The sequence below is a fragment of the Hemicordylus capensis genome, chromosome 2 (assembly GCF_027244095.1).
Source record: "Hemicordylus capensis ecotype Gifberg chromosome 2, rHemCap1.1.pri, whole genome shotgun sequence".
NCBI lineage: Eukaryota > Metazoa > Chordata > Lepidosauria > Squamata > Cordylidae > Hemicordylus > Hemicordylus capensis.
Genome location: NC_069658.1, coordinates 254,497,283 through 254,509,410, shown reverse-complemented (window position 1 = coordinate 254,509,410; position 12,128 = coordinate 254,497,283). Strand labels below are relative to the sequence as shown.

The window sequence follows — 12,128 nt, the reverse complement described above, 5'->3', positions numbered from 1 at the left end:
GCAAGATACTGGGCTATACCTTAGGGTTGTTTGATAGATCTCGCCTCAAAATGCAGCACTCCTAAATAAACAGTTATTTATACTGAAAAACAATTTTGCAAAATAGAATTTGAGAAACCAGATGTGTGGATTTGTGATTTGACTGTCAATTGAACGAAAAGCAGGTTATCTATTAAAAATAACCCTCAATATATTAATCATTTCTTTCCTTAATGCAAATTGAAAGATGAGATAATTCAGAATTTTATTTCCTCTTCATCCTGATGTTTTATGGTTTGAACTTCCAATAGGTAATAAGATTTGATGTGCTAAAAAAACCCAAAAGCCATTGTTGGAAGGGCAGTATAGCAATCAATCAATCAATCAATCAATCAATCAATCAATCAATCAAATAAATCACACTTCCCCCCTCCACATGTATATTTTCCTTTTCCTCCTGAATACTTAATATGCAATGATGCCCGATTGAAACTCTTCCCACAAACCTCTTTGCTTTTGTTGAGCAGCATGACTAACATCAAGACACAGTGCAGTGCAGTGGCTGGGGGGACAAGGTTCAAATCCCCCCCTTCCCAATCCTTCATATTCCCATTCCCTCTCTACTTAGGTACACTGTTCCCATTTGACAGTGACTGAATAGGTGTGTGCGCAAACAACTTTCCTTACAGTCAAAGTCCTATCTCTGTCCTAATAGTAGGAGTTGTTTCATGATTCATAAGCTTAGAACAAATCCATCCTTTTCATACTTGATATTGCTATACTTTCCACCCAGAATGTGTTTGCTCATGTCTAACAAGGTGTGTCTTACAAATAAAGCTTTTCCCACCAATGGAACAGATGGGTGATTTTACTCCCGTATGGGTCTTTTCATGTCTACTACGTGTCGATCTTTGACTGAAACCTTTCGCACAGACCAAGCACATATATGGTTTATCTCCTGTATGAACTCGCCTGTGACGAACAAGGTTTGCTCTTTGGTTGAAGTCTTCACCACAGATAGAGCACGTATAGGGTTTCCCCCCAGAGTGAGTTCTCTCATGGGTAACAAGGCTAGATTTCTGATTAAAGCTTTTACCACATGCTGAGCACACATATGGGTTGTCTCCTGTATGGGTCCCCTCATGTCTAACAAGGTTAGATTTGTGACTGAAGCCTTCACCACAGTTTGGGCACGTATACGGTTTTTCTCCAGTGTGGGTTCTCTCGTGTCTATTAAGGTTAGATGTTTGTGTGAAGCTTCTACCACAGAATGAGCATTTATAGGGTTTCTCTCCAGTATGAATTCTCTCGTGTGTAAGTAGCTGTGGTCTTTTGGTGAAGCCTTTGTCACATTTGGAGCACTTGTATAATTTCTTGCCTGTGTGGGTCCTCTTGTATGTAATAAAGCTAGAGCTGTCACTGAAGCATTTCTCACATTCTGAGCACTTGTATGGCTTCTCTCCAGAATGAATGCGCTCGTGAGTAATCAGGTTTGTTTTACGGCTGAAGCTTTTACCACAGATGGCACATGCATGTGGTTTTTCTTCAGTGTGGATTTTTTCGTGCCTGATATGGGTCGCCTGTTGACTGAAGCTCTTTCCACAGACTAAGCACATGTAGGGTTTTTCTCCTGTATGGGTTCTTCCATGAGTAACAAGGTTGGATCTTTGTTTGAAGCTTTTCTCATAGTCCAGACATTGATAGGGTTTTTCTTCCGTATGAGTTCTCTCATGGCTAAGGCACCTTGACTTCTGGCCAAAGCTTTTGCCACATACGGTACAAGCATACCGTTTCTCTCCTGTATGGGTTCCCTCATGTGTCACAAGCCATGACCTCTGTCTGAAATGTTTACCACAGACTGAGCAGGCATATGGTTTCTCTCCTGTGTGAGTTCTTCCATGTGTAACAAGCCCTGATCTTTGACTGAAGCATTTCCCACAGACCAAGCAAGTATATGGCTTTTCTGCTGTGTGAATTCTCTCATGACTAACAAGACTCGACCTGCGTTTGAAGCTCTTCCCACACACCAGGCATGTGTATGGTTTCTCTGCTGAGTGTGTCTTCCTGTGTGTAATAAGGTTAGATCTCTGATTGAAGCTCTTCCCACAAACTGAACATGTATATGGTTTTTCCATTGTGTGGATCCTTTCGTGGCTGATCAGGTTTGTTTTCTGACCAAAGCTTTTTCCACAGATGGAGCATGCATATGGCTTCACCCCCATATGGGATCCCTAGTGGGTAATAAGGTTTGATCTTTGACTGAAAATTTTCTCACAGATTGAGCAGGTGTGTGGTTTTATTCCTGTGTGGCTGCTTTCGTGAATAATAAGGTTTGATTTCCCTTTGAAGGTTTTCCCACAGACTGAGCACTGAAACGGTTTCTCTCCCGAGTGGGTTCTCTCATGTGCAAACAAGGCAGAGCTCTGACAAAAGCTTTCCCCACAATCAGAACATTTATATGGTTTCTCTCCTGTGTGGCTCCTTCTGTGGATAAACAAATGATTTCTCCAGTTGAAGCTCTTCTCACAGTCTGAGGATGTGTACGGTTTGGGGCCTGTATGAGTTTTCTCATGTTCGATTAAAAGTGATCTCCAATAGTAGCTTTTCCCACAGATGGAACATGTAAATGGTTTTACTCCTGTATGGCTTCCTTCATGACTAAGAAGGTATGACCTTTGACTGAAGCTTTTCCTACAGATTGAGCAAGTATTAGGGGTGTGCACGGAACCGCCAACTGCGGTCCGGCACTGGGGTGGGGGGTAGCTTTAAGAGCGGCGGGAGGGTTTACTTACCCCTCCCGCCGCTTTCCCACTCTGGCGCCGTAGTTGCAAGAGTAATTGGGGCGGCAGGATACCTCCCTGCCGCCCCTTCCCCGCTGTTACTGTAAAAAAACTCCCAGTAGTCCTTTGCGTGCACGCGCGTCACAGAGACGTGAAGCGCGCGCACATTTGCAACTATGGCGCCAGAGCGGGAAAGCGGCGGGAGGGGTAAGTAAACTCTCCCGCCGCTCTTAAAGCTACCCCCTCCACCCAAACCGAACTGCCCAGGTCCGGATCGGTCCGGACGATCCGGAGGCCTTTACAATCCCATCCCTAGCAAGTATACGGTTTCTCCCCTGTGTGAACTACTTTGTGTTTAATTAGGTTTGCCGTTTGGCTGAAGCTTTTACCACAGACTGAACATTTATATGGCTTCTCTTTGGAATGAATTCTCTAATGGTTAATCAGAGTGGTTCTTTGATTGAAGCTCTTCCCACAATCTAAGCATTTATATGGCTTCTCTCCTGTGTGCCTTCTCTCATGCACAATAAGGAAGGATCTCCTACAGAAGCTTTTCCCACAGTGTGAACATTGATACCATTTCTCCCCTGCATCATTTCTTTTATGCACACGAGAGTTACAGCCCCAGGTGCGCTTGCATCCCAGCATCTTAATTCTCTTTTGTAACTTGGCTTCACCAAATTCTTTGTCACATTTGCGCAATAATACTCTCCCGCTGGTCTCCCAGTGGCCTCCCGCTCGCTTCTCTGCACAGAACATACTCTCATCAGTAACAGCCTTTCCTGGACACTGGAAATGACTCCCTTTGGCAATCCCTAATGATGTTCCATTGCATTCCACTTGTTTTCTGTTTTCTGTCAAGGGATTCTCTTCTTCTTTCACATGCCCTTTGCCTGTTGGCAGAAACAGAGAATTATGACTAAAGGAATACCTGGTGCAAAAATGAATTGGGGCCATCGTGGAGCACCCTGCTTTGCATGCTTGAAGAAGATCCCAGAACTTCATCTTCAATTAGTTGGATAGGAAAGTGGTGGGCATTTCTATGCTACAGAAAGTAGAGGGGCGGGGCGGGGATGAGCAGTACAGCATAATACCAGGAAGACCCAAGTTTGAATCCCCATTCAGCCATGAAACTCACTGGGTGACTCTGGGCCAGTCACATATCTCTCAGCCTAACCTACCTCACAGGGTTGTTGTGAGGATAAAAATAACCACGTACACCGCTCTGAGGAAGAGCGGGATACAAATGTGAAAATAAATAAATAAAAAGAAATAAAATAACATATTATTGTGCTGAAAGATAAAATAATTGTATCACTGTTTCTTTGTCATGTTGTATGCTTGCAAAAAATCCCAGTTACTCTGCACAGCTATGCAGTCTTCTTATGTTAATGCAACATTGTTTGTTGCACAAGCGTATCATTAATCAGGATGGTGGCCACTCTCTCTGAAATATCCAGTCCGGGGAAATAGTATGAGAATTGACTTTTGGGTGGATTGTAAAAAAGGAAGTCCATAATGGGTTGTGAACAAAGCATCTATATGAGTAAGCTGGGTGTCTCTCTCACCTGAGGAGGCACCTGGGAAGGTTTTCTGTTCTCTACAGGCCTTGAGAACGAGGGTGCCTGGCTCTTCCTCTTCTTCCAGCTTTATTATTACATCAGGAAACCCTGAGCAGGAGAAAGAAGTTAAAAAAAGAGGTGATATTCCACACTGGAATGATACTGAGTGACCATAGTTAATTCTGACAGCTGTAGATTTTATTACTTGTACAATGCTCTGAGTATGTTTATTACTCTTTTCATTTATAAAAAGAGCCCTGCTGGATCAGGCCCAAGGCCTATTGAGTTCAGCATCCTGTTTCACACAGTAGCCCACCAGATGCCTTTGAGAAGCCTACAACCAGGAGATGAAGGCATGCCCCATTCCTCGCCCTTGCTCCCCTGCAATTGGTATCCATGGTTGTATAATTCATACTGTCTCTGAATTATATAAACATGCCACAATATCAGCATCAGTACAAACCGCATGGTTATGCTTGATAGTTCATGGTATTGTGCATGCCGGCTTTTCAGTTCCCTCATCTGAGCTGTGATCTGATGAAACTTTCTTTCCCCGCAAGACCTGCTGACCCCAAATCCATGGCTCTCCCCCTTGCTGAAGCTAGGAGATCAAGTTAGGTTGGCGAACTAAAAACCCTGCACAAGGAAAAAAGGATAATAATAATAATAATAATAATAATAATAATAATAATAATAATTTGATTTCTATACTGCCCTTCCAAAAATGGCTCAGGGCGGTTTACAAAGAGAAATAACAAATAAGAAATAAATGCAATGGAATTCAGGGTGTGAGTGGATAATAAAAACTGGGCAACATCCAGACTGCCATGCCTAGGCACCAATGAGACAAGTTAGTCATGACTAACTTGACTGCATGTTGCTCACTGAATCCAACTCAAGTTGTACTTGGGAAGAAGAAAAAGGGTTTTCTGTTTGTTTCCATCTAGCAGTCTGGGAGTACTCCTGGATCCACACCTCTCCTTGGTTTCTCAGGTTGAGGTGGTGGCCAGGGGTGTTTTCTATCAGCTTCGGCTGATACGCCAGCTGTGCCCGTTTCTCGAGATCAATGACCTCAAAACAGTGGTACATTTGTTGGTAACCTCCAGACTTGACTTCTGTAATGTGCTGTATGTGGGGCTGCCTTTGTACATAGTCCGGAAACTTCAGTTGGTTCAGAATGCGGCAGCCAGGTTGGTCTCTGGGTCATCTTGGAAAGACCACATCACTCCTTTGCTGATGGAGTTACACTGGCTGCTGATCGGTTTCAAGGTAAAATACAAAGTGCTAGTCATAATTTATAAAGCCCTAAACAGCTTAAGTCCTGGGTATTTAAGAGAGCGTCTTCTTTGCTACGAACCCCACCATCCATTGAGGTCATCTGAGGAGGTCCGTCTCCAGTTACAGCCAACTCGTTTGGTGGTCACACAGAGACGGGGCTTCTCAGCTGCTGCCCCGAGATGGTGGAATGTGCTCCCTGCTGAGTTAAGATTCTCCCCATCTCCCATTTTTTTACCCAAGCTTTTTCAGGTTTTTTTAAAATAAATACTGTTTAATTTTATGGTTTTTAAATTATTGTAACTTTTATATGTGTTGTTATATGTTGAACTATTTTAACTTTTATATGTGTTTTAATTGTTGTTACCTGCCCAGAGATGTAAGTTTGGGTGGGGTATAAATTTGATACATACATACATACATACATAGTTTCTAAATGGTAAATTTGCACAAGCTTGTTAAGCTGCATAGAGCTGTCACACATGCACAAATTTAGCCAGTGGCCCCTGGCATGTTAATACTGTACAGAGAGCCCAATTTAAACATGTAACCAACCCAATTTAAATATGTGTGGGGAAGCAATGTTAGTCCATCAGGCATAACCCTAATAGGTTAGCCCAGGGATTCTGAAACTTGGGTCTCCAGATGTTGTTGGACTGCATCCCCCCCCCAACCACTGTTGCTGGGGATGACAGGAGCAGTAGTTCAACAACATCTGGGAATCAAGTTTGAGAACCTCCAGGTTAGCCCACATTGCCCAGGTTACAGTAGCTGCTGTCAGGCATCATCATTTATTTATTTATTTATTTATTTATTTTGTATACCACCCACTACCAAAATCTCTAGGCGGTATACCGCATAAAACAAACCAAGAATAAAACAAATTTAACAGTTAAAATATATAAAAACCAGATTAAAAGATCCATAAAAACACCAACTAACTAAAATGTTAAGCTGAAAAGATGGGTCTTTAGTTGTTTCCTAAAAGCCAACAGGGATGGAGCAGCTCTAATCTCAGCAGGAAATGCAATCCACAGTCCTGGGCGCTTTCCAGATTAGACCCTGCAACAGGGTCACGACGTATCTCTGAAGTGTGCTTACGCACTTCCTGTGTTGTGACGCGGCAGTCCCTACGCTGACAGCAGGGTGCCGTTCAGATTTCCAATGCCTTGTTTCGAATTTAATCACTGCGATATAGTGCTGTAACATTGTATATCCAGTGTAAGAAAGTTGCTGGTTTTTCGGGTTGTTTGTTTTCGTGAGACTGCTCCCCCTGCTGTTTACGTTTTGAATGCGATTTGCCTGAACAGAAGCATTTTGCTGCTGTTGAGCGGCTAATCTGGAAAGCGCCCTGGGGCAACTACAGAGAAGGCACACCTTTGAGTTGCTACCAGATGAGCTGGTGGCACCCTCAGATAAACCTCCCCTGGAGATCTTAATGTACCATTGATGAACAACTCATGGCTAGGGCAAATGTATGGCTGCCAACCTTCTCGGACTGTCCTGAAATCTTCAGGAATCGGCATCAAACTCCAGGTGTCTATTGAACAAACCTTGAGATGTTAATGGCTTGATATTGTGGGAAATATTGGAAAAAAATACTAGGGAAAAAACCTCCAGGAATAACTTCAGTTGGAGTTTGCAACTCCAGGCACATAGGATGCATTGACTAGCCACATTTCCCCACATTAATGTGCTCACTGGGCATGCACACAGTGCTATCCTATGCACACAGGTGCTGAGAACATGGACGTCTGTGGGATGTGGCTAGTTTGTGTTTTGGCCCGTAGGGCATGGCTAGTTGACACTCCTGCTTCCTCCCACTCCATACTAATTGAACACAGATATAAGGTTTGAACCGCACTAGTGTGTCAAAATGCAGGAGCAAACAGGAAATACCCTACACAGAATAGTACAAAGTCCAAACCCAGCATGGGAGCCAAGTGTGACTACCAGGTCTCTCCTGTTTAGCCCTCTATTGAACATGCGAACTCCTGTTTTCACTGTCCCATTATGGGACAATGGAACTCTCTTCCAATAGAGCTTCTGTACTACTGGAGTATCTCCTTCAAACCTCGATGTTTCCTCAGCAAACTCACATGAAAAAGGCTTTAGCACAGGGATTCTCAAACTTGGGTGCCAAGATGTTGTGGGACTACAACTCCCATCGTAGCCTTTGGCCATTGTGGCTGGGGATGATGGGATCTGGGCACCCAAGTTTGAGAACCCCAGTTTTGGAGTATTTTGTCAGTTTTTCAATGGCATCCATGTGTCTTTGAACAATTGGGCATGTTTGGGGGAAGAGCTTGGAAAAAGACAGAAAAGGGCTTCTTACCTAAGGAGGCCACATTCTCATAATTCTCCTGCATGACAGCCTGGTATAAAGCTCTTTGACTGGGATCCAGCAGAGCCCATTCTTCCTGTGTGAAGTATACAGCCACATCCTCAAAAATCACCTGGGCCTGACAGAAAAAGCAAACACATATTCACTTGGCCCTTTCTGTCCCAGAAACAATCTCAGCACCTCAATCACAGAAACTTCTGTACAGTTGCTATCCCTAATATACAAGATACTAGCCGACCGTGCACAGAGCATCTGTGCGATGCTTTGGGGCCAGCTGTTTCCCCCTCCCTCTCCCTCCTGCCCTGGTCTCTCCTCTCTTCCCCTTCCCTCCAGCCCTGTGCTCTCCAGCCCTCCCCACTTCCCATTCCTCCCCCCACACAGAGCCTCACTGGGCGGCAGGAGGCCAAAAAGGGCTCTGCCGCCCACCCGCCACCACCGCTTTTTTCTCCCTCCCGTCTGCCTGCCACTGTGGCTTTTCTCCCCCCACCATCCGCCTGCCCACCACTACTTTTCTCCGCTTATCTCTCCCCCACTCTGCCTGCTGCTGCTTTCCTCTCCCCCCTCCGCCGCTGCTTTTCTCTCCTCCCGCCTGCCGCCTTTCTCTCCTCGCCGCCCGCCCACTGCTTTTCTCTCCCCGCCTGCCGCCACCGCCACTACTTTCTTCCCCCCTCCTCCTCCCTCGGCCAGGCCTCTTGCTGGAACTCTTGCAGCGTGTCGCGAGAGTTCCGCTGCCAAATCCTGGACACGTATGCCGGCTAAGAGAATTAATTATATAGATGATGGACAGTACCAGTGTTCTCTTTAATTATTTTCATCGATGTGCAGAATGAGTTTTGTTCTGGGCAGCAGTATCAAAGCAGTGTGTGTGCACGTGCATTCAGAGAGGGGCCTTCCTGATCCAACCTGAGTGGGATCTAAAATTAACCGAGTGGACATTTTAAAATGTGGACACTTTAGAGGGAGGGCGCAATGGACAATACTACTGACCACAGATGCCAACTCTTTACTTCATGGCTCCTATAAGAGTGGGCCTATTTGTGTCTTTTGCTAGGGGTATCACTGGGCATTTCTGTGGTTTAGAAAACTCAGCTTCCCTTTAAGGTAATCCGTTTGCCCATAGGAGACCATTCCTTCTCTTGAGTCCCTGAGACCATAGTTCGTAGGAGACTATTGCCCGTAGGAGACCATTGGATCTCCAACCAATGCTACCCCGTAGCATTGCTCCCCCATAGCATTGCCCGTAGGAGACCATTGGATCTCCATTCAATGAGACCATTGCCCACAGGAGACTATTCCTTCTCTTGAGTCCATGAGACCATAGCTCAGTGGTAGAGTGCATACTTTGCATGCAGAAGGTCCCAAGTTCAATCTCTGCCCTCTCTGTGTCAAGCTGGGAAAGGCCTTTCTCTGTCTGAAACCTCAGAGAGCTGCTGCCTTTCAGTGTAGACAATCCTGGCCTAGATGGACCATGGGTCTAGCTAAGTATCAAGCAGCTTTTAAAATTTAATTTCCATAAACAATAAATACATCAGAAGACGCTTAGTGTTTAGGGGAAGTATTTTAAGATGGCAAGTATGAAAAGTCCAGAGAAAAATGACCATGATTCTTTCAAGGTGTTCAAATTATTGAAAAAAGGACTCCTGCTTTCACATACTCAGTGCCCCAGTGCCGACTGCTTTAGTGAGAAATGCATAGCACTTCCTATCCAATGATGCAGTCCAATTTTATGTTTACTCATAAGTAAGTATCACAGAGTTCAATGAGGCTTACTCCCAGGTAAGCCCCATTGCACAGGATTGCAGCCACAGACACTTGGAGAGGATCCACTTCCCTTTTGAAACTCACCTTTTAATGAAACACAACTCTAAGAACATAAGAACAGCCCTGCTAGATCTGGCCCAAGGCCCATCTAGTCCAGCATCCTGTTTCACACAGTGGCCCACTAGATGCCGCTGGGAAGCTCACAGGCAGAAGCTGAGGGGAAGTCCTCTCTGCTGCTGTTGCTCCCCTGCAACTAGTATTTAGAGGCATCCTGTCTCTGAGGCTGGAGGTGGCCTATAGTCATCAGACTAGTAACCATTGATAGATTTGTCCTCCATGAATATCTGCTATTTAGCATGCAATTCTATTCCTGCCAATTGGGCAAAGAGGTACCATTCAAAGTGGTAAGTCTCTTTATATTAAGCAGGGGGAGAGAAGAAGCCATCTCTATCCAGCCCCAATACAGTATCCCATGACTGTTGCTGGTGCCTACCTTGAGTTTATTCTTTAGACAGCGAGCCCTTTGGAGACAGGGAACCATCTTATTGTTATTATTTTCTATGTAAATCGCTTCGCAAACATTTTGTTGAAAGAGAGTATAGAAATAGTAGTAGTGATAGCAATTCAAAGCTTTGAAGTTATTTCCAAGTCAGTTTTTTAAAAAAGCAGCTCCACCTTTTGCAGATTGTGCTCCAAAAGGTTCTCTCCAAACTGGGTGAGTGGACAACAAAATGGCAAATGTGGTTCAATGCAAGTAAGTGTAAAGTGATGCACACTGGAGCAAAAAAACCCCAACTTCATATATATGCTGATGGGGTCTGAGCAATCAGTGACTGACCAAGAGAGAGAGATTGGGATTGTGGTGGACAGCTTGTTGAAAGTATTGACTCGGCTGTGGAAAAAGGCAAATTCCATGCTCAGGATCATTAGGAAAGGGATTGAAAATAAAACTGCTAATATCATAATGCCTACAAATCTATGGTGTGGCCACATTTGGAGTACTGTGTTCAGTTCTGGTCACTGTATCTCAGAAAGGACATTATAGAACTTGAAAAGATAAGAAGAGGGCAACCAAGATGATCCGGAGCCAAGAGCACCTTCCTTATGAGGCAAGACTACAACACCTGGGGCTTTTTAGTTTCGAAAAGAGACATCTGAGGGCAGACATGATAGAGGTCTATAAAAGCATGCATGATGCGGAGAGAGAGAAATTGTTCTGTCTTTCTCATAACACTAGAACCAGGAGTCATCCCATCCAACTGCTTGGCAGGAAATTTAGGACCAACAAAAGGTCCTTTTCACACAGCGCATAATTAACCTATGGAAGTCTCTGCCACATGATGTGGTGATGGCCACCAGCTTGAATTGCTTTAAAAGGGGCTAGACTCGCTGGGTGACTCTGGGCCAGTCACTTCTCTCTCAGCCTAACCTACTTCACAGGGTTGTTGTGAGGAGAAACTTAAGTATGTAGTACACCACTCTGGGCTCCTTGGAGGAAGAGCGGGATATAAAATGTTTTTAAATAAATAAATAAATAAATAGAAAAATTCATGTAGGCCAGGTCTATCAATGGCTACTAGTCTGGTGGCTATAGGCTACCTCCAGCCTAAGAAGCAAGATGCTTCTAAATTCCAGTTGCAGGGGAGCAACAGCAGGAGAGAGGGCATACCCTCAACTCCTGCCTGTGGCTCCCAGTGGCATCTGGTGGGCCACTGTGTGAAACAGGATGCTGGACTAGATAGGTCTGGGGCCTGATCCAGCAGGGCTGTTCTTATGTTCTTACCTTTGGGTCTGGGGTAGACATCAAATAGCAAGTTGGATCAGATAGGCTGTGAACAGCTTTTTAAAAATAGTTCATAAACTAGTTTGAGGGAAAGGGGAGCTGTATTGAATGTGAACTGGGATAGTACCATTGCACTATTAATTATTGTTGTTGTTGTTTACACAGTCAGACAGGTGTTACTGACTGGTTTGTTTTATCCAGACATAGTGTCCTTCCCAAGGACCTGGGATGGCTGGATTTTATTATCATTATTGTTGCTGTTATTATTATTACAGATATCATCGCAGAATATAGGCTGTTCCCAGTAAAGCTGCTTTTTGTAAGTGGCTGATGGTGATTTCTGTGGCAGCTATATTAATAATAATAATAATAATAATAATAATAATAATAATAATAATAATTCAGTTTTTATACCACTCTTCCAAAAATGGCTCAGGGCGGTTTACAAAGATCAATAATAAATAAATAAGATGGCTTCCTTTCAAAGGGCTCACATTCTAAGAAGAAACATAAGATAGATACCAGCAACAGTCACTGGAGAGATTCTGTGCTGGGGGTGGATAGGGCCAGATACTCTCCCCCTGCTAAATAAAGAGAATCACCATGTTAAAAGGTGCCTCTTTGCCAGGTTAGCAGGGGTAGCA

General features: G+C 44.3%; 1 protein-coding gene across 1 annotated transcript; it reads right to left on the bottom strand.

Moving 5' to 3' along the window:
* Window positions 1-705: 705 nt before the first annotated feature.
* Window positions 706-9,170, bottom strand: LOC128343947 (zinc finger protein 585A-like). The gene is made up of 5 exons (XM_053293385.1): window positions 9,150-9,170; window positions 7,932-8,058; window positions 4,328-4,429; window positions 2,292-2,509; window positions 706-2,210 (listed from the first exon to the last, which is right to left on the bottom strand). The coding sequence occupies exons 1-5, from the start codon at window positions 9,168-9,170 to the stop codon at window positions 756-758; spliced, it is 1,923 nt and encodes a 640-aa protein (XP_053149360.1). The 3' UTR covers window positions 706-755.
* Window positions 9,171-12,128: the final 2,958 nt, after the last annotated feature.